The sequence below is a fragment of the Agelaius phoeniceus genome, chromosome 1 (genome assembly GCF_051311805.1).
Source record: "Agelaius phoeniceus isolate bAgePho1 chromosome 1, bAgePho1.hap1, whole genome shotgun sequence".
NCBI lineage: Eukaryota > Metazoa > Chordata > Aves > Passeriformes > Icteridae > Agelaius > Agelaius phoeniceus.
The window spans coordinates 39962113-39985606 of record NC_135265.1 but is presented as its reverse complement, the minus strand read 5'-3'; the positions used below and the strand labels follow the sequence as shown (position 1 = coordinate 39985606).

The 23494-nt window shown below is 36.4% G+C and overlaps 1 protein-coding gene across 4 annotated transcripts in view; it reads left to right on the top strand.

Annotated features, from left to right (window-relative positions):
- The window catches only part of TOP2B (DNA topoisomerase II beta), a 61866-nt gene that overhangs the window by 1816 nt on the left and 36556 nt on the right, over window positions 1-23494 (top strand). For all 4 annotated transcript variants that reach the window (XM_054654833.2, XM_054654823.2, XM_054654814.2 and 1 more), the window contains exons 2-8: window positions 16125-16298; window positions 16988-17078; window positions 19033-19096; window positions 20330-20475; window positions 20880-20977; window positions 22384-22596; window positions 22679-22852. In XM_054654833.2, coding sequence (XP_054510808.1) covers window positions 16125-16298; window positions 16988-17078; window positions 19033-19096; window positions 20330-20475; window positions 20880-20977; window positions 22384-22596; window positions 22679-22852 — 960 coding nt within the window. The remainder of the gene's footprint in view (window positions 1-16124; window positions 16299-16987; window positions 17079-19032; window positions 19097-20329; window positions 20476-20879; window positions 20978-22383; window positions 22597-22678; window positions 22853-23494) is intronic.

Sequence of the window (23494 nt, the reverse complement as noted above, 5' to 3'; positions counted from 1 at the left end):
TGAATAGGCATTTTTATTGAAACATGTTCTTAAATGTAATGGGGTTGAAATTATGGTGAGTCAACAGTTTCCTACAACTGGAAATGATCAAACTTTTCATTCTCTAAAAGCAGTAAAAGTTAAAAGTGTTTTTGTCATCTCAAGAGTAGTTGTAGGGAAATAATCGGATTTTAGTTGAAACTGTTCATTTATTTTTTCAGAAAACAGTGGGACTTTCTTCTCTCATGTGCATTTTAAATTGTGAAGGTAGGATTTCTGAGCCTGCTCCTAAAACCAGACCTGTTCCATGTCAGCTGTAGAACACTGGCATGCAAAAGAACAATATTGTTGTAGCACTGAATTGAATGGGGCCATGACCTGTGTGCCAGGCTGAAAAAACCCTTGGTTTAGGTGGTGGTTCATTTGCAGATTATCATATGCTGTCCTTGAGGAGGGTGAGAGGGACAGAGGTAGGGACAGAGTAGTTTCAGCTGTCTGGCTTTAATCTGCTTGCCATGTATCTGCTGGGTATGCAACCACTTGCAGTTCAGTTGTAAGTCGTTTTGAAACCACCTTGATTTTTTTTAGAATTCTTACCAGTGTGTTGAAACCACCAGGATGCTTCTCTGTCTGAGTAATGTATTCTCTGTAGTTTGTGGTTTCTTCATAAGACCACGAGTTAAACAATTGAAGGGTAACAGAAGAAAGTCTGGCCCTAAAAATGAGGAATCATTTAAAACTTGGTGGGATGTTAATTTATGTTTCAAACTAGCAGATCCTGTATACATAACCTAGTTGCTCACATTTTAGGATGGAGTTGCATGTGAAACTTCAGCTTTGGGTGTGATTCAAAGAGCATGCTTGTAGGTAGGAAAGAAATTACATGCAGTTGTGAAAAAGGAAAGATACTTCCTATAACAGAGAATTTACCCTAGAGTGAATTTCATGATGAGACATCATACAAGCATCAGGTGATGCCTAACTTTACTTTTAAAAGAAAGAAGAATTAAATGTTCATGGAAACAAACAGCAAGTCATCTGTGTTTTCAGCTGTAACAGGACTTGAAGAACTATAACTAGTTAGGCACAATTACCAATGATGGGAACACATGAGAGTACAAAAACTGAACATGTGTATTGGGAAAATAATCTAGCATTATTTAACTGGAGACAAACCAAGATAACCTCTGATTTATAAAATGTACTTGCTTGGTTTTTTAATAGCTCATTTTTTCCTTGGTCTGGTTGATGATTTTCTGAAATTGACATGCAGCTCTGCTCTGCACTCTGATACTTGGTAGAATTTGGAGTTTTGACAGAGTGATATAAATTACTTTTGGTGGGTGATCTCCAAGTGTCATTCAGAAAAGTGCTAAGTTGTATTAAGAGTTAACTAACTCTTTATACCTTAACTCTTAAGAGTTAATAAAGCATGGATTTGTAACTAGGAGAGTTTTCATTGGTGAAACATAATGGCATTTTCTAATGATAGAAAAACTTACTGTGAACAAAAAAAATAATTCTTCAGCCTCTGTGTGTGTTTAGGAACTACAGAAAATGAATTGTAATGGCGCAGTAATAGTACTTAATTTGTTTTTATAAATATGCCTTTTATAGTGGAGGTGAAGTCATTGTAAGTCACACTTTGAAGTGCATTGGTTCTGATACAATGGTAATGCCCACAAAACTGAGTATTTCAAACAAGTAACATTTAATCACTTAATTCTGTCAGTGTTTTCAAGACTTTGTCCTCAACCCTAAGAGCTGTATGAGCCTGATAAGTGGAAGCTGAGAGTGCTGATAAAAATTTAGGACTTTGGACACTACTTCCACTTTCCTGTCCTTGGTGAAAGGGACAGGTTTTGACTCTAGGAAATGCTAGCTTAAAGTGAATATATGCTGAATGTTCATGTGACTTCTCATTTAAAAAATATCATTAGTATCTGCTCTTTAGATGGAGTGGAATGGAAATAATGTATATTATTAGTAGGTGGAAATATTGCATATTTTTGGGTTATACTTCTTTGAATAAATACAGTAGCTGCATATTGGTAAGTGAAAAGAAGCAGCCTTTCAAATAATCTAAATTCAAATATAAGCATCTTTCAGAAGATTCAGAGTTTACCTTAAAAATAAGGTAATTTTAACTTAATACTGTCATTTTTTTTAAAATATGGAGAGTGAATGTAATTGATAAGATAGTAGGCTCAGTATATTTTTTTTAGAAAGCACCAACAAATAAAGCCCACCCTAATCCTATTAAAGGGATCTTGTCTTTCTTTTATTGTTTCATTTGAAATCAAATACGTTTAACCTAATAAAGGGATGACTTTCAGTTTGATTTGGCATTGAATGCATTCTGAGAGGGTTAAAACAAGTGCTCCTCTTGAATAATGTCTGATAACTTCTAGTGATGTGCCATTACTCACTGGTTATGGCTTCTGCACTGGGTGGTTTTTAACTTTATGGGTAGGTTTTTTGCATCTGAAATCTGACCTGGATCTCTGCTGCCCCAAGGATCTGCCCATCACTGCTACACTGAGCTTTGATCGTTCCTCTGATTTGGGAGCAGGGGTTTTTGGAGGAGCAATGCAATCCCTTCTGCCCATGTAGTGCTTGGAGGGAGAGTGCTGGGCTGGGACAGCATACCCATGAGCTGCATTGTGTTACTGCTCTGTCATGGGTCTGTTTCTATAAGCTCTCAGGGTTCTGCCTGCCTCAGGTACAAACAGTCGGTAGGTATGGTCAGCAATATGAACAAATCCTAATGAACTCTTCTGTTTTTAGAAATAAGCATACTGTCCTAGAGGTGAACCAAGGGTAAATGGTCCTTTATCCTTTTTATTGCTGTTCATTACTATGCTATTCATTTCAGAGGAGTAGGCGGCTGAAGTTCCTTCTCCTGAGTCCTTTAGACCTCTTTAGTTGCCTCTCCGGGCCCAGGTCAGAGCTCAGAATTAGCTTTCTGTTCTTTCCATTTCTTTATCTGGATCAGGCCTTCTGTTTCTCCCCTGGCTGCAGCTGGGCCGGGACGCAGTTGTCACATATGTAACACTTGTTACATGTGCTGTTAGCTTATCTTTCCTCTGCTACGCTGTGGTGTCTGCAGAGCAGGCGGGGCGTGGGGAAAACTCTTGTGTTGTTGCCAAGCCTTGTTTCAGTGCTTTTCTCTTCCTTTATATGAATGTCCGTCCTTTGCTATTATGGTGACCAGAGAACTGGGAGGTTTCCTGTCCTGTGTGTCCTTACCCTCCCTCCCCCTCCTTTTTTCACAGTTATACAATGAAATGAAGGTCAGACCTGAAATACTTGCCCCAATTTATTGATATTAATATTTACTTTTACTAAACAGAATGTGTTTGGTAGGCTTTGAGCTATATAGCTATATCCAACAGTCGAGGAGAAGCAGCATTCCCTCCTGGTCCTGTAGTATTTCTGATTCTGCTGCCCTTAAGGAGGCAGTGCTGTAAAGAGATGTCATGACTTCCCTGGGTATTCTAGCACCACAGGGAAATGTTTGTGGCTCACTTGGGTGAGTCAGACACTATAGTTCTGAAGAGGGATTCCTCAGGTGTTTTGGTTTGCCAGCCAAAAAAAAAAAAAGGTTGCTTCTTATTCTCTACCCTCCACACCAGCATTCATTAAATACTTTTGTTGTCCAGTCTTCTCCTTGTCAGAGTGCTGAATAATGCAGGATCAAAGTGGTAGAGGTGATATCAGGTGGAGGCTTGCTACTGGAGCAGGGTCAGGGCCACGTCTTTGCCTGCAGCTGAGCCCGTCCCACAGCTCAGGATGTGCCTCTGCACCCTCTGTATTCCGAGCTGGGAGGAAACCTTCTTCTGCCATAGGGGAAAGAGGGATGGGTGCATAGGAGTGGGGAGCTCAGTCGTAACCAAGTCTAGAAAGGGATGTGTATCTCAGGGTTTGTGGGTGATTACTTTAGGTGTTCAGGGAGGAAAGGTATACATTTGAGCGCATGCCCTCTGTTAATATTTGACCTGTGAGACTTGTGTGTGTGTACATTTAATTTCTAAGATGCCTGTGGCTGTATTGTGCTAGTAAGTAAGGAATTACTTTATTTGGAGAGATTAAGTAACCTTTCCAAATAAAAGAGCGTACAAGTAGTCTAAGATAGACACCTTATGTCTGAAAAAATTACTGATTAACTTTAGTATTTTATTTGCATTGACTTTATTTTTCCGGAAGTAGGTTTTTACCTTGCATCTAAACTGTCTTGTGTGTCTATGTGCAAAGGCAGTCTGCAAATGCATGTTTATGTTTCAATTAATTAAAAGCAGCACATGTGATTCATAGCTGATGGATGGGAGTGATTCCATCCCTGGGAGTGATTTTTTTACATATATATATATATATATATATATATATGTGTGTGTATATATATATATGTATATGTATAAATTATATAATATAATTATTTATTATTATTTATATAAATTATATATATTATATAATAGATTAAATATAGAAAACTTAAGAATGAAAACTATTGCAGAAAACTTAATTCTCATTTGAAGCAGTAACTTTCTTGCAAGCCACCCACAGTGAAAATATTTTTCTGCATTAAATAGGTGGTTTCTGAATGTTTTCAAAAGCAGATTGAGAAAAAGAATACATAGTTCTATATGTGTATAACTGTGTGAAGAAGTTTCTTTTGAAATTGCATGCTTGGAAACATAGTGGTGTCTTTTCAAATACTTGTACTGGAACACAAGTACTTTGGAAGAATGTTTTTTAAGGCTATTATTCCAGATTTAAAGTAAATTCTAAATGAAAGCGTATAAAATGTTATTACATAACTTTGAAAATAAGTACTAAAATTTCAATTATGGTTTAAGTTCTAGCAATAAAAAACAAGGTGTCAAGATCAAACACCAAATATTTGTGTTCCAAATACAGAAGAAAACTGTTTCTCGGAAGTGAAGTGATAAACCAGCTCTTAGTAATTTTTATTCAAAAGTGTTTCCTACCCGTATTCTTCAAGTATTTCTGTAAAGAGTACTCAAAAATTTTTTGTGAAAAGCAGGAAAATATTGGTCCCTTCCTTGACAAGTGAACATCAGATCTGCTATTTTTAAAATTTCACTGTGATTGCAAATGCTTTTACTCTTATGAACTAAGTCTTTTTACGTTGTGTTTTGAAGTGAGTTGTTAACTTATTCTATGATATCAGCTCATCTAGTTTCATTTAATAAAGCTATTTTAATATCCTGTCTGTGTCTCAATGCAATTCCAATTTACATAGAAATACAGTTTGCCACCGAAAGTAAGCTATTGCTTCTATTTTTTTATTTTGTGAAAATGATAAATCTGTGTATTTGTTACACTATGCACATCTAGCAATTTTAGTGGGTTTTTTTCAGCAAGTAATCAAAAAAGGTATTAGCCAAGTTAGTGTAAAATCTACTTGAGCTAGTACATGTTTGAAATGTTCAAACCTAAACATCAAATCTGTATTTTCCTTTGGACATAATTTGAAAAGCTACCTTAAAGGGAAAAAAACCCCAAAATACGTAAAAAAGGATTAAAATGCTTAATCTACCTTTTTTTTTCCTGATTTGTGAAGTAGAATTGCAGTTGAGATATAAACAGTCCTCCTCTCACGGATACGACATCTTGATTTTTTTTTTCTCTTCTTTACTGAATGAGTGGGCCTAGTTAGTCTTGGGTTTCTTGTTCCTTCTTCAGACATTGGAAACTTATGAGAAGAGCAAACGTATTAAAAACTGGGCAAATGTCTACCTTAGTGAGGTGCCAAGAACTCACACCATCTTTCTCAATCTCTGAAGGAATCTTTAAGGAGAGAGCAAGAAATAATATTTTCTGGTCATGACAAAATACAGGAGCCATAAGATAACAGTGAGAACTTATTTTCCTATAAATCAAAAGAAGCTAAGATAAAGCAGAGGAAAAAAAAATAATAAAAAAAGCTCTTGCGACCAGATCACTTGATATGTAGTATTTCCATAAGAGCAGTTAGAATTCTGGGTCATCCCCTAAGCAGGACATCTTTACTTATGAGAAATGGACAGTGTGAGCTTCAGTGGAGATATTTCCAGCTGTGTAATCCACGGTAGCTCTGGGCTGTTTGGAGTTTTTAGGGATGATAGTGTAGTAGTGTGTGAGCATTTCAGTCATTTCTGTGTTTTATTCCCCAGTTGTGTGCCATAATATGAAGGCACAAGAATGGCAAGGTGTCTGGGGAAAAATAACTTTGTCTCAGTCCAGCTGATATAGAGAGTTCTGCTGCCTGAAGTCACCCAGGCTGTTACTCCATGTGTCAGCACCGAGCTTTTTGTTGGCTGAGGTAGTGGTTTTTGTCATTCTCTGTTTAGTGATCCTAACTTATCCACAACTGTTGTGTTTAAGCATCATCATGAAAACTTTGAGGTGTCTTGTCACAATCTTGGAAGAAAAGGGAGGCAAGCTGCTCGGAGGAGAGAAGTTGCAAGAAGTGAGGCAGTTACTCTTTTTTGGTATTAAGTAGATCCAGAAGAGGGTTTTTTTCAAACTCTCAAATAGGAGACTGTACAAGCATGTGAGAAATTGGCTGGGGGAAGAGGAAGAAGTTCCTTACTGGTTTGATGGCGGAGACAGAGGCAGATGGTCCAGATGCTTGGGAAAAAACAAACCTAAAGTTGTATCGTGTTAACCTGCTCTTCCTGATATTAGTTAAATCTTTCAGAATAGGCCATGTAGACTTTCTTCTTTGCCAGCTGAGTGATAAACATGCATGTCAGGTAACAGAAAGGTGATGAAAATGCAAAACAACTTAGAAATTAATCTCAAAATATATTTGAAGTTATTTTATGAGTCTTTTATATGATACCTTTTATGGAGAGGTTGATTCTTCTGCCTGCCAAGACACAATTCTTAAATAGCAAATTAAAGGGTAGAGTTTTGATGATCTTCAAGATTGTCAGCACTTTTAATGAACAATCCTGAAAGACTTTTCCTAATGACTTCTGTAGGAATGTTGTGGGAGGATGAGTGGCTGAGGAAGAGAGGGGAGTTTTGGAACAGCATTAAGGGTTTATTGACTCATTGATGCATCTGTTTTCCTCCTTCTAAATTGCTGTCAATGTCTGGAAAACCAACCCTCTGTTCCTTTCTCATGGAATTTACTACAGGAATGAGACTAGAATTTGTAGTATATTTATGAGGCTTATAAAACGTTTCAAGGCTTGTAAAGTCTCCAGAGGAGGAGTAGATGTTGCATAGTAGGAGCTGAGCAATTAAACTCAAGCAACTTTTTTTTAAGGAACACTGGATTCATATTTATTTTAATGTAGCAGAAAAAAATAGATTTTTTAAGCTAGAGAATACCAGAAAATGCAGCTGTCTTACCATAGGTGCTTCTAATTATAAAAAAGTAGTTGTTAGTGTGGACCAAATGTAATATGGGGTATGAATATGTTGAGTTTGTTCAATGTTTGGGACAGATTTTTTAAAGGAAAGAAGCTCATTAATTTTCATTTATGTGGTGCCTTGTTTTAAGGTAAATATGTTGCTGTTGGTTTTCTGTGGAAGGTTCCAGGGAGGAGACTTCCAATAGTTTCTACTGATCATATTGCATTCCATTTTAGGGCACCATGTGTATTAAAATATGAAAAACACATGTATCACAGTCAAGGTGTTTTAGTATTGCAATGCAAGGTAGGCAAATAACATAAAGGTGTGTTATTATAAACAAATTCTAGTATACTGATAGCTGTTACATTTGTGAGAGTCTAAGAATTTGCTTCTCTTGTTCAGCAGAGGATTGCTTCCTACTGAAGAGTGCAGTTGGATCAGTAACCTCTGAATGCTATTTGGGCTCTCCTCTATAATTCATGTAGTGTGAGTGGTAGTCCAGAGCCTAACCAGAAAAGTCTGGGTTTGGGGTGCTCTGCAGAATGAAATCTTCATGTATGCCAGTTAACATGAACTCAAAAACTACCCTGTTGGATTTGTTCTCTCCAGGTGCTGTCTTGCAGCATGAACATCTTGAATGTTGCCTTAGTCCTGCCCAAAGTTTTTTCTAAAGTTTGTTTGTTAATAATGAAGATAAGTCAGCAGGGAAAAAAATACCTTGCAGTATGGTATGGGTCAAGCTGGCCATAGGACCCAGAGCATCTGAAAGAAAATATCACAGTGCTGATGTGATACTTGACATACAGCCTGTATGGGTTTCAAAGATTTTGTTATTCAGAAACAAAAGACTATCAGGTTGTGGCAAGTAATCCTTGCAATTGGGAAATGGAAATGTGCTGGGAGTCTGGAATACTTTCACAGTGCTCAAACTAGTCATGCAGTAAAGCCTTAGGAAAAGGTCAAGGATGTTATAAAGAGTTATAAAGAGGTGTAGCCCGATACTGATAACCTGAAGTTCAGATGTCAGAACATCAAACTTTTTGATTTTATGGCTAATAGAGGGCTTGTGTGTGAGCTGGCTGGTGAAACAGTGGACCAAACAGATTTGGGGATTCTGTCATCAAACAGCTTCAGCCAGTGGTTCCAAAGACCACTGTTACCAGAATCTGTAAGAAAACAGCCATAAGGTGTCTTAAAGTATGACATTAATAAATTCCTTTTTGTGTTAGAGTGTTTTTCCCCTTGTTTGTTTCTGAATTTTAGCTGGAAATAAGAGATTCTTAGAAGATCAATTTGTTACCAGCTCATCCATGATGTGCTTTTTGATACCGTGTGAGCAGTAAAATGTTTAGTATTGGAATAGAACTTGTCAGTGGATAGACAACTAAAACATTTCAGACCAACAGAAAAATCTAGCAATAAAATGCAATTTAATTGGCATCATGCAAGGGCAGATGTTAGACGCCTGCTTTTAAAGAACATAGTAAAGATCACGATCTGAATGTATTGCAGGTTGTGTAGGAGCCTGTGCCAAATAAAGCATGACTGTTGCTGTACTAACTTAATATGACTGAAAATGAATTCACATTTAAAACAATATACATCATTTTCTGGTCAGAAGTAATTACAGTGAGCATACATATTTGCACAAAGGTGTTATTCTTAAAAAAGTATGGAGAAAGAAAATCCCTAAATTTTTATTTAAGTCTTGTGTGCCTCTATGTTGTGTATCAATAATCCTGAAATAAAAATGATGCTACTTTTATGGTGTTTAGGTATTTACTAGGAAGATGAAACTCTGTCATTCCAAGAGTGTCATTCCATCATGCAGCTAAGCAATCTAGCAATACCTGTTGAAAAGTGTGGCATTTTTTTTTAACCATATCCTCCTAGCTGTATGTTTCTGCTTTTTTCCTTGCACCACTAACTTGTCTGATTCTCTAGCAAGCTTGTTCAGAAAAGTGAGCTAGTGGACAACTGGTTGCTTCTGGTTGATGAAGAATAGGGAAAAGCTCTCTTTGCTCTCTGAACCAGATTGTTGGGAAGTGGATTTGATTTCACTGTAGGGAACAGAGGAGGAAAGAAAGAAGGAATTTTGCCCTTTGGGCAGCAATTAATAGTTTTGGTTCTCTCTAACAGGGAAATCTGATCATTCTGAAGCTATTCCATAACTGGATCATCATCACTAAATTCCATGTAATATGATGTTTTCAGAGTTCAGAATGAAGTGTAAGAATCAGGAGATTTAAAAAAAAAATAAAATTAGGAATTTAAAATGAACAGATGGATTAGTCTCACTGGTGAGGCTCGTTCTGGGTGAATTTTCTGGAAATTATCAGCTTTGGGAAGGATGTGATAGAGAGATTTAGCTCATGTCACTAATGGTATGCAGCAGTCTATGGAAGTTTGCTGTGGTAAAAGGGAACTGTTACTTTTGTGTGTTTTCATCTTGGCAGGAGAGCCCAACCATTTGTTAAACACAGCAGGAGAGTGGTTTATTTTGAAACTCCCTCCAGTTTTGTTTGCATGGTGGGAGGTATTCTCAGACAGAGTTTTCTTTGGGAAGATTGCAAAATGTTTAGGTAAAATTGTATTCCTTGTCAATTTTTCTGGGGCTAGAAGAGGCCATTATGATCCAGTATGACACACTACAGTCAAGAAGAGCATGTTGTCTATAAAATTCCCTAGTAACTATCATAAGGCACCTATACACTTTTTTTTTGTAGATACAGCATATCTCCCTCAGAAGAGGTAGTTTTGTTTTGAACTGTAATCTGTAGATTTCATTACTTAATTAACCTCCCAAGGTTTTACAGCTTAATTACACTCAAAATTTACTGTCTTGTCCCACTAAATGTGCTTATCCTACACTTTATTTAAGGAAATGTAGGGCACATGGCATGTACTTATCTAAATTGTTATGTCCCAGGGCTGCATTTGCCAATTGAGGAGCATGTATCAGGAGTATTCATTATATGGGGAATTTTTATGAGTTTAAGGTAGAAAAGACAAAGCCAAAGGGAAAGAAACTTCTCGTTCACCTACATATTCTCTTCTAGGCTCATTTATGCTTGTCTGCCAGTGTAGGGAATGAGCCCTTTTCTTGCCACCTAATAGGGATAAGAAGGAATGGGCAGACTAAAGAAAAATGGTTTGTTGTTGTATGGAGATATTTTGCAGTGGAGGAGGCTATGACAGTGACCAATACAAAATGAAGCTTGTGTAAGTGGGGAGAGACATTAATGTTAACATTTTTCAGGTTTTTCAACTTTTTATGTTGTGGAATTAATCTACTTAAGTAAGAGCAAAACCTTCACTTAAAGTAAGAAGTCAAAGCAAGGATGTATATTCCAGCTATGGCAAGATTGAAACTGATGATGAAACCTGCCTTCTTTGTTGTAGCTTTATATGTTATTGTGTCTTTAAATAGGAATAGCTTTTCTCTGGTGCTGCCAAACTCTCTATATCAAGTGTGTATTAAGATTCAGCTGTATTAATTACAGCTGTTTGCAGCATAAGTAACCAAACTCAGCACGGTGGCTCGAAATGCAAAGAAAGATAACATGACCTGGTTTTCATTACAAAAAGGCAATAAAAATCTAACTTAATATGGATGTCATACATGCCTTATTATACACAGAAATGTCAGTGGGTGAGAACACAACATGAAAAAAAAAAGGCAGAATGTGAAGAAGATGCCAAAGCAGGATATGTGAGTTCATGGGTTGAAGGTAGACAGTAAAAGCCTTGTTGCCAAACTGTCTATCAGCAGCTACTTGGGTTCTGGCTATGGAGATCACCAAAGGAAAGAATGCAGCTTTCACACAGTACTAGATAAATTCATGGCCAAAACACCTTCAAAAGGGAAGCTCTGCAGACATTTCAGTCATCCTGGGGAAAGCAGTTGCCACAATAAGACCTGGTTGTGACAGCATGCATGATAGTGGTGATGTGGTAACCTGTGCAACAATTGCTGTCACCTGAGAATTGGGGTTTTTCTATCCAGTTGTCACTATGCTGTGTTTTAGAGCAATGTAGGAAGCTGGCACCATCAGAGGTCACTGTATAAAGTTTGACTGCATGTCTTTGAAAGAGGATGAATAGTGTAATAGATTGTAGCTTTCCAAACTACTTAAGCACGGTTGTCTTGCTGACTAACCCATATGTGTGTATTTGTCATCAGTCTGGAGGGTTAGAAACTCCACAAGGTTAGTAAGAATTTGTAAAGTCTTGAATGTCACAAGAGCATTGGGAAAGTCATGCACTGTGTCTAAAAAAATAATAAAAATAATAAAAAATAGGCAACATTAAAATTGCAAAGCAGACCTTGAACATTGGGTCACCTGCAAACAAACAAGCAAAAAGCCTTCTTACTGTGAAGCAAAGACTTAAGGCCTTTGTGACACTTGGTTAATTCTCTTTAGGGGTTTTCTCATGAAACAACAGCTGATGCTGTTTTGAGAAGTATTATTGAAGCTTTAACAATATGAAGATCTTTCATACAGGACAGAATACAAAAGGCATTCTTGAGACAGTTCCAAAATATACAGCAGAGATTGTCAGTTAAACAGCACTGTGGTTAAGTGCTTGCCCAGTTTGAAACAAAAAAAGAAAGGCGGGGGAGGACTTTCCTGTTGGATTTATTTGTACTTTAAGTAGTAGAAATTCAGAAGTTGAAAACACTTAAATTTCATTTTGCTTTTTTATCAAGGAACACAAAATGTGAAGACTGTGGAAGATATTTGTGTCCATAGATCTCTGTCCTGTTTGATGATGAAGATTTTCTCTTCTTTGGAATGAGTTCTAAGTATAACTTGAACTCTAAAAATGTCCATTTGAGATGGAGATAAAGATATTCAGAATTGGTTTTCTGGGTACAGCACAGCCCAAAATGCTTGGCCTGGGAAATTGCAGTTCTGTGCACTTCTCATCCTTGCATACCTGCATAATTACATTCATCTGTAGAGTTGAATACTTTTGGGCTTTTGCTTTTATGCTTGTGTTTCAATAGCATGTTAAAATAAGTTCTGAATGTTTATAAGACGAGGATTTTTTCATGCAGAATATGTATGATTCTTGAAATATTGTATGAATAAAATCATACATCATGAATAAAATCTGTCCTTCTCTATGACAATGAAATGAACATTTAATTTGGCACGTTTTGTGATGTTTTAATAAAAACTATAGCATTAAAGTTTATTGAAGTTCTTTAAGACTACTTTTTTCCTTTTTTTTTTTTTTTAATCATTGAGCAGAAAGGAGAAATGTTATGCTGATCCTTTGTGTATTTTTCTCCCTCCTTGAATCGTACATTGTCGTATTCCAGTGAGTGTGTTATAAACAATAATGGACTTAGGTGTCCCAGGGAGTACAGTAGCAAAGGATCCTTACCTGTGCTGTCCTACAACAAACCTCAAGTGTCCCCAAGAAGGGACACTTCTGCAGGGCTAGCTCTTTTTGGGCAGTAGAATTTGTTTAGCTGTCAATGTGACAGCACGCTGTCCCTTGTCTATCAATGTGACAACATTTTGAAAGTATCATCTCAACAGAAGATAGAGTTTTGATACTCTACATTTATTGCTGATAAATTGGAAAGTATAAACTCCTCTAAGCTGTCAGTAAGACTTTCACTGGAAAGCAGAAATGCATTTCCTAGCATTGTATTAGAGGAAATAGCTTGTAGAAGTCCCTTCCCAGTATTCTATTCTGTAATAATTATTCCCAATCTAGAGCTACTCGGTCACAATCAAATGGACTTCTGCTAATCTTCTGACTCTTACTCTACTTGTCCCATAGCATTTTTGCTATTGGAGGTAGGAAAATTGTAGCCTAAATTTTTAGGCTAAAGTTTAAGTTCTCACTTTGTGTTAATGTGTTTGCTGAGTTGTGATGCATGGTTAGATCCCATTCCTCACCACTGGATGAGTAGAAGCATTTTGGAGAGCTGTCTCAGAACAGTCCTGAGAATATAATACTGATATACATGTCAGCTGAAGAGCTATCATATGGTAACTGCCTATCACTTCCCTGACTTTAAAAACTTCTTACAACCTAAGAATTGAGAGCAAATGGAGAAGTTCTGTTTGAACAAGATTTTAATGGTCTTTGCACCTGGAATTCTTTTGCATTCTATATCAATTGCATTTCCTCTCTTACATTTTTTCCAACACTTATTTAATCTGAAAAATATTATATTATTTTCCTGCTAGTCACTGGTCCCTTCAGAACAAGTGAACATAGTAAAACCGTGTTAACAGACCTGTGGGACCAGTAAGTGAGCTAAGGGTAATTCCCATGAGATATGATATCAAAGATGGTAATAAAATGAAAAAAATATTTATACATGTACAGTGAAACTCATTGGAAGCCCGGACATCATTCACAGAACTACTTCAATGAAAAAAAATATGTTGCAACTGTTGGTAATGCTTCTTTAGTAACAATTCTTGTTCCTCGTCTTCCATGTATCAGTTTGATGCATCTATTTGCAAAGTTCTGCTCCTTTTCTGCTTGCTTAGTTGATCTACAGCTAATATTTTTAGAGTGCTGGTGGCAGGGTTATCACAGTTTACAACCAAATAACTGTGAAGGCTAAATTAACTTGGATACCAAAGCCGTCTAATCACCCATGTGATTTTGCAACTTCCCTGTTTGGCAGAAAATGAGATAGAGTCCAGAAGAATAGTCATGACAGCTAGTGTTTTGGTTCCAACTCTGCTGTGTGTAGTCCTGGTGCCAGGTTGTGAGGTTCCCTGAGTTTTTTTCCCCTTTTCCTCTGGATGCTGTCAGATACAGGAGTAGGTAATAGAGAATTTTACTCTCATTTGACATGTTCAGGCTTACTTGTGGCCAAATAATTGGTTGTTGTCAGCACTGTTGCACACAATCTGCCTCTCTCGAAGTTCTGGAAGTGTGCTTCCTAGAATTTCCATAAATAAACTAGAAAAATGTCATCTCTAAATCTGGAGGAGAAAGGTAATTTCCCATGTTATGAATAGAAATAAATGCTTTATTCTTGTGCTGGCTGGGCTGGGAGGGGGGAGGTGGAGAGGCATCAAAGCCTAAGTAGTAGAAGCTGGAGAAGATAAATGAGATTAATATGTGGAAAATTGTGTGCATAGGTTGGTGTTTGGCCTTTTTGATTCTGCTGAAGTTGTTAGTGTGAGTTCAGTATCCTTTGCTGCTTTTTTCCTAAGGATTTATGTGCTTTCTTGCCCTTTGCTTTCAGTGCTATCTGAGGCTGCAACAAAAGCTAGATCGAGGGAGAAGTGATTGCACTTCCTTTTGGCCACAGAATTTGCAGGATGACTGGTTAATTGAAGGTTGGAGTTTAGCCTGTATTTACTTTATACATACTGGAAACAGCTAAATGAGAGGGAGAAAATTTGCCTGAGTGGCAAGTGGGTTTTGCCCTCATTATTTGTCTGGTGATGGTTTCTACTGGTCATGTAACACCCGCTTCAGAGTTGATAAAGCCCCTCTGAGAGAAGGAGGCAATTTCAGGTACTGGGTGGATGGAGACAGAATTTCTTAGATCTTCCCAAGCCAGGCAAATAAATCATGGGAGTTAAAGTTACGTTTACTGGCATTTTTAAGATAATTCAGATAATTCCGATTTATAGATAGGAATGCATATTGTAAAACATCATTACTAGTCTCTTTGTATGCTTTTACTGTCTCAGAAGAGGGGCAGTCTTTATTTGGTTGTTCTGAGTTGAACCTTTTATTATGTGGTTTTCATTCAATGGCAAGGAAGTATCTATCAGGATAAATTGCTGAAAGTGCACTATATCTCTTTATCTCACCTCCCTCCCCATCCCAAAGTGGGTTAGTTTACCATAAAACTGTTCTTCAAGGTAGTTTTCATAAAATCCAGACAGATTAGGCTTGAATTCTGTTTAAATTCCAACTTTAGCCTATGTGATTCTCTCTTCTTACAGTTCTTGGCTTATTTAGTAGAGTCATAGAATGACATGGGTTAGAAGGGACTTTATAAATTAAAGATCATTGAGTTCCAACTCCCCTGCCATGGGCAGGGACACCTCCCACTAGACCAGGTTGCTCAGAGTTCCATCCAGTCTGGCCTTGAACATTCCCAGGGATGGAGCATCTACAGCTTCTCTGGGCACCTGTTCCAGTTCCTCACCAGCCTCCCAGTAAAGAATGTCTTCCCAACATGGAATCTAAACCTACTCTATCAGTTTGAAGCCATTCCCCCTTGTCATCCTCTATATGCTCTTGTAAATAACGTCTCTCCTCTCATCATAAAGCATTCTGGGATTGTATCAGGTTTGATCACTTCAATAGAGAATGTAAATTATAGTAATTGAGGAGCCAGTAGGAGAGGCATTATAGTGTTTTAAGTCCTGCTGAATGAATTGTCCAGACTATGATGTAAAAGTGTAGTATTGCTGTTACCATTTGGAACACTATTCAGTGGTTTGGATTCAAATGCTTATACACAAAATGGATGTTATAAATACTTAACCTGAAGAAATGGGTGCCTTTTGAACTGTTGTTTCCTTATTTTGGTTTATTGTGCTTAGTAAATTGCTGAAGTTTGAATATACAACATTTTGTTAAGGATCTGTCATGTAATCTGTTGGTTTTTCTCTGTTGCAAGGATAGCTTTATTTTAATACATCTGAAAACTTAACATTTAAATTACATGACAAGTTTTGATTGTAATTTAAATCTCTGTCAGATTTTGTTTATATCTCAAGAGTGACAGATTGAATGAGGTTGATTGTTGGTTTGGTTTGGTTTTTTAGACGTTATTTGATAATCAGATGAATGCTTCAAAAAAGGAAGACTCAGAAAGCATTAATAAAAATGACACTTCAAAGAAGATGTCTGTTGAGAGAGTTTATCAGAAAAAGACTCAGCTTGAGCACATCCTCCTCCGTCCAGATACCTACATTGGGTCAGTTGAACCCTTAACTCAGGTAAGGGTCACTGAATTTACAGTCTTAATGGTTTTTGTTGTTTTAATGAGGACATGTCTATTATGGTTATGAAATAGATGCTTTTCTGTTTTTCTCAGTTTTCTGAATTAGATGGTCAAAAACTGTGGTCTTGTTTATGTATGCGTGTGTAGGAAGGGGATGAAATAAGACCTACTTTAAGGAGTTGAGTGCTTGGTTCATCTGAAAAGATAGGATCAAAAAATACTGAAATCCAGTCAAAAGACAAACACCTATGTGTGTGAACAGACAGCTCTGTGTGTATAGGTCTGTGCTCACAAACATGCTTATGTGCACACACATATCTATGCATATTTGTAAGTAGCATTTATACCAGGTGCAAAAATGCTTTGGTCTCTTGGTTTAGGTAGAGAACAGAGAATTTAAGCCTCCTGCTGGCACTTTCTTCAGTTGTTTTTGTGAAGTTGTAAATTGCTTTGAACTTCACTGTCTGTACTGTTGGGAGTTCCCTGCCAAGCAGAAAATAATGGATTTTCATTATGGAATCCCTGTGGGTGCTGCTATAACTTCTGCAGATTCCTGCTTTTGTCTTGTATAGCTGCAGTAATCAGACTCTAAGAGGAAAGTTCCTGAAGGAAATAGATCTTAGGGAATCATAGACTGGTTTACCAAGACAATAAATACTTTTATTTTATTTTGTTTCCATGTAGTTAATGTGGGTTTATGATGAAGATGTAGGAATGAATTGCAGAGAAGTTACCTTTGTTCCAGGCTTGTACAAGATCTTTGATGAAATTCTTGGTAAGTATTTTTAACAATAATACTGCTTTAGCATTGTGGAGTACAAGCTTTTCTTGAATGCTCTCAAAGTACATCAACTTGTATCTAAGTTTAAATCCCAGACTTGAGTCCTGCAAAATTATAGAGCATAAAAATTTAGTGCATTCTGGAACTACAGAACAGGTTAAAAGAGAAGAGTATTCAGCTGAACTTGTAAGAAAATGTAAATATTTGTTACTGAATATCCAAACTAGATCATTCTTTATGATCAATATTGTTACAAGATTTTTAATCTGTGAAGTGTTTTTAGGGCTACAATTTAAAGTGACATTTGAAAGAAGATTATTCCTCTGAAAGAATGCAACTTCTGAGATGTCTGAGTGTTCACTTAGATCATCCTTTCATCAATTGTTAAAACTTCCTCCTTCTCTAGGGGGGGATAGTGATGGTAGTTTTCATGGATCATTTCTAGACTTCATACAGTTTTAAAATAAATTAGTATCATACTGCCATTAAAAAGCACTATGACTGAGGCACAAAAAAATATTTTCAGAAAATTTTGTCAAAATTCTCTGAGTTACTGTGACTTACTAGTTGATGATATTCTGTTGGTGACAGGCACATGCTAATCAGCAGTAGAGATGTGGAATATCTGAATACTGTGCTGTCTTCTGAACTGATCTAATTGACAAAATCTTGCACTTATGAGCTTTTATGAAATTCTGCTTAAAGGATTGGTAGGATTACCACATAAATTAAATTATGGTCTACTGAGGTCAGTTTTGTCATGACCTTCATTAGGTTCACAACTTTTCCACATTGCTAAAATTGCTTTACAGCATTGCTGTTTTTGAGGCAGTACATCTTTACTAGACAGAAAATAATGCTTATATTTTTTCTAAATTATTTTTAACTTATTCCTTAATTTGATAAACATGGGAATGAAAACCTTTAATCACCTCTGTTTTGAGTACTGCCTCACAGATCTAAGTTTTTTGGCTTTTCATGTTAGGGAGACCACTTCCATATTGTCCCATTCAGAAGAAAGATCAGTATTCTGTCATTATTGTAGTACTTCATGGCTTATTGCTGCTTTATGAAGCACTGATAAGTGCTCCAGAGAGTGTGGTTTGAGAGCTAGGGGACACTGTAATAAAATTATGAAAATGGGACATTTTAGCTATGCATGCTTTTGAATGAAAATTCATGATTTTAGCAAAAGTGCTTTGAAATATCTGATTTTATACTGAGGTCCTTGTCGGCTGCTAAGATATTGTACTTTGGTGTTTTGGGGTTTTATTCATCTGTTTCATAGATGATGAGACAGAAACTGAAAATTACTGTAATGTGTTTTCATGTTTAGGGCCACAGTCACATTTCTGCTTCCTGTAGTTCATATACATGGCAGTGCAATTTAATTAAATTCTGATAAGTGGTAATTTCCAGTTATCCTTGTTTTGATCCTGAACTGTGTAAACTGTTAGTTACAAGTCTTGCAGGCTCTTTAAAGAGAGCTTTTGCTGCAGTCAAAACACTCCTTAATGAATGTCACTTTCTTGGTGGGTTTCCATGTGTAAACTGGTCTGGTGATGCGTATAAGCTTCTAGGGTTTTTCACATACCTGCTGCAATGAATATCCAAACAAGAGCAACAAGAGAAGAATGAAGTGCTCAGTATGTTGAGAACAGTCATGAGCTCACAAAATACACTTCTATATTTATTTCTGAGATAGTCTAGTCTAACTGCTACAAATAGAATCAGTAATTATAAGAAGGTTGAAAAATATCTTCTTGTAGATACTTGGTTATATTTATAGACTCCAGTGCTAAGATACAAAATATATACAAAGAGCTGCCAGATTAAGAAATACCTGGACTGTTGTAACTGGTGGTGGAATATGTATAAAATCAGTTTTACAGACCCAGCGATTAATAATTGCCTATGAAGTGTTAATTTGTACTCCTTTGTTTCATAGTAAATGCTGCTGACAATAAGCAGAGGGACAAGAATATGACTTGTATTAAAATATCCATTGATCCGTAAGTAAAAGCATGTTTTCATTTGCTTTCCCTGCCAGTGCTATTGCAGTTCAGATTTGTACAAATGATTTTACTAATGAAATTGAATTTCTTGAAAACAGAATATTTTTGGAATTGTTTCCATTAGCTTCATATTTTAAGATGAAGAGGTGTATGAAAAGTGGTTAACAGTAAATGCTACCATTCTGAATTTATAATAATTGCTTTCCTTAACCATTTGTTAAGGTCTCAATGAAACTTAAAACCAGAAGTTCATAAAATTTGTGATAAATTTAAATTGGCAGTGCATAACTATAGCCAGCCAGGTTCTTTACAAATCTTAAATACCAGCTTCGAGGTTTTGTGAGACAGTTTTGCCCCTCTTGTATTTCTGTGTTAACTCCTTCAGCATTAGGATAAGACTGTTTGAATTAGTCATCTATATCACACTGAAACGTCATATTGCAAACACTTCATTACCATGTTTTTTGAAACTAAATACTTGAAGAGATAATTTTAGGTGAGAAATAATGTATTTAAATAGATGCTGATTGGGTTCCTTTGGTAGTACTTTTTCACTGACATTTAGCTGAATAATAAATTATTTAGTAACTAGTTTTCAGACCTAACCTTTAGGATAAATATGTTGAGAAGTGATTTTTCCACTTCTGTCATGGAGTGGGAGGGAAATTGTAAGTGTTTAAATTTGCTAGACCTGGCCTGATTTTGAACTCTCTAATACTCAAAAATGAAAATCCTGTGTTAAGAGCTAGAAATATTAATGATGCCAGGTATTGATGGATTTTGGCACTGATACATAAAATAAGTCACAATATTTATCATAGCTCACAAATAACACTTTTAAACAGATGATAACTTGTCTGGATGGACTTCAATGAAACCTTGAAAGCTACATCTCTATCTTGAATTTAATTCTGTCACTAATTGTCAGGCCCCTGTTGCAGTTCATGTTGACAGTGAAAGCTCTTCAAACAATTTTTTTGGGGTTATTATTGTTGTATGAAATACTGTTATGTATGGACAATTAAGCTCCTTCTTCCAAGACATCTAATAAGCAAAAATAAGTGGAATTTTTTGTAATTAAAATCGTTAGCGCTCTAAGTAAATGTGGTAAGAATATGGTCTTTTGCTATATTTTTGTGTAGTTAATTTTATTTACTGTGTTTAAGCAGGTATGCAGAAGTCTATTTTCAAGATTGCATTCATTTGCTTAATGTCTTCACTATTTTCCAGGGAATCAAACATTATCAGCATATGGAATAATGGAAAGGGGATACCAGTTGTGGAACACAAAGTAGAGAAAGTATATGTACCTGCTTTAATCTTTGGGCAGCTACTAACGTCCAGCAACTATGATGATGATGAGAAAAAAGTTACAGGCAAGGCTATTTAATGTGCTTTGTTTTATTCATTTGTTAAGCCATTGTGTGACTCTTCAGTATGCTTCCCCTTCTTTTGTCTTTATTTTCTGTTCCATAACAGGTGATTACTCAGTCACCATTACTTTAGCTCTTTATTAGAGTAAAAAGACTTAAGATCTTACTTAAGATCTTACTTTTTCTTTTTTCAATACCAGTATTTACAGAGAACTTTACATTTATATCTCTAATATCAGTACTCATTACTGAGTAACAAACAACATACTTCTATATTTTAATTGTAATGTATATGAATATTTAAACTCTTCTGAAATGCAGGGAAAAATAAATTGGATAAATTAGGATATGGTTTATTATCCTAAATGTAAACTGACCCTAGTTTACTGTATGTTGTTTTTTTTCAGGTGGACGTAATGGCTATGGTGCAAAACTTTGTAACATATTTAGTACAAAGTTTACAGTTGAAACTGCTTGCAAGGAGTACAAGCACAGCTTTAAGCAGGTATAGAAATGTTCAAAGCTTCTGTCCTTTTTTTTTTTGCTGTAGTTACAGGCCTAAAATCGAACACATATATTTCAGGAATGTTTAACAAAATGGATAATTTCTCATTCAAAGGGATGTGTAGAATTTTCAGGCTAGGTTAGTTCAGTTGGTAAAAATTGTTATTTCTATATGTTAGGCTTTTTGGGTAAAATAATATTTTCTTTGGACTGTTTGGACTAAAAAACCCCCAAATTTCTGTTAAAAACGAATTATATTCATGTCCCTGTAAAAAGGAATATAGTCAGTTGAAACATTTTGAAATTGCTGTTGTATAATTTGTCAAAAAAATCTTTCTACTTAGCTATGCAAACATGGAAACAGTTATCTGTGTAATTTTGTATGGTGTTAAGAAACAGATTTTTCAGTTTTTATGTCACGAATTTAACTAGCCCCAGGTGGACTTAAGTGCAAACCCTCCACCTGAACCAAATGCTCATTGTTAGCATATAGACCAAAAATCAGGTCTACTCTATATAGCTTTGAAATGGCCTTTCTAAAAGTTTAAAATACTTTGGCAGAGTATTAGATACCAAAGTTCCTTGGCTTTACAGTCTTCCCCAGATGGGGGCTTTCTTCCCTTACTTTCTGGACAATTAATTTTCTGGTCACGTTGTCATATCACTACACAAATAATACACCTAATCTGTTATGCCTGTCTCTTAAAAAATGTAATATTTTATGCTGACTGCCAAAGGGCAAATTAATATTGGTTCAAGTGTACTTTTTGAAAATGACTAAATGCTTTATGGCCTAAAGTGCTACGTTTGCAATATTTTCAAAATCTGTGAAAATTTATTAGAACTGAACTTTGATATGTGCTGTGAGCAGATGTTCTGCTTGATCATGCAGATGTGCCCATGTTCTTAAATAGGGAACGATACAAGATTCCTGAGTCAAATCTGAGCACCTTGGGTTTTTGGGGGTTTTTTTTTGGCATGCTGCACAGCCACCAAGATGCTGTCTTGGAGACTACTGAGTCTCTGCACAGGGACTAATAAGCCTCTCTGTAGGGGTGTGTGGTAGACTGAAAGTGTTAAATGGATGGGTAACAAGGACTGTAATCCCAGCTCACTTGTATCTAATTTTGTAAGTTCTGTGGGAGGCTCCATTTGCATTAGAATCATGTCCATCAGTGTAATAATACCTGTATGTTTCCAGAAACCACAAATATGCTGTCACCTATGCTTGTGCTTACCTCTGTAAATCAGTTAACTTTGTGTAGTATTTTACCAGAGGGAATTTCTAAGGGATATTTGTGAGTTTTTTCTTGTGTAACTGTTGCAATCCCAGCATAGCTAGAAAAGGGAATAAAGGAGGAGGATAATGTGTTGTAAAATAACATCTAAAACGTTTTGTTTCCAAAGACTTGGATGAACAACATGATGAAGACCTCTGAACCGAAGATTAAGCATTTTGAAGGTGATGACTACACATGCATTACATTCCAGCCAGATCTGTCTAAATTTAAAATGGAAAAGCTTGATAAGGATATTGTGGCCCTGATGACAAGACGAGCGTATGATTTGGCTGGGTCGTGCAAAGGAGTCAAAGTCATGTTGAATGGGAAGAAACTACCTGTAAGAACATCATCACTTGATATATCTTGAGTGTACAGAGTATTTGGTGCAGAGGGTAGTGACTGTGACCTGTTGCTTGTAGGTAAATGGATTTCGCAGCTACGTAGATCTTTACGTGAAGGACAAGCTGGATGAAACCGGAGTCGCGCTCAAAGTCATCCACGAAGTCGTGAATGAACGATGGGATGTGTGCCTCACTCTGAGTGAGAAAGGGTTCCAGCAGATCAGCTTTGTAAATAGTATAGCTACCACAAAGGTGAGTGGTTAGATCAAATGGTACAAAATGGAAATGATATAAGGAGTGCTGAGGCTGTGCCCAGTCTGGTGTTTGATAAAACAGTGAGTCTGGGTTGCTATAAATAAATAGGTGAGGTAATCCACTGCATGAGAGGAGCTGGCAGAGCAATTGGATGCAATCAAAATACATTCATGGCAGTATTTCTACATAAGCACTGCTTTTGAAAATGCTAGTAATCATTATTGGTGATACTGATATCTTATGTGAGCATACATGGTGTTGAAGAAAATGGAACTAATTTATTTCTTCCTCTTAAACACATTGTAATAAGGTAATTCTGAAAGTAAGGTTAAAAAGCGTACAAATGCCTTTAAAGCTACCAGTAGCAAGTTTTGGAGGACAAAAATGGCTTTTGGTGTCCTTGAGAGATGGCTGTCCATGATGGAAAAAATTGCTCTGAAGTTGTTGAGATTAATTTTCTTTTATTTGTGTATCTTCTTAAGGATACCTAGGTTTTCTTTGCAAATATAGTAGTAGTGATATAAGAAGAAAGAAGGATCTTAAGTTAGCAATGTTCTCAGCATCCTAAATAAAGTACAGCTCGGTGCTTCTCAACTTGTGGGGATGGTCAGGCAGGAAGGGGATCACCTGAAATCAACC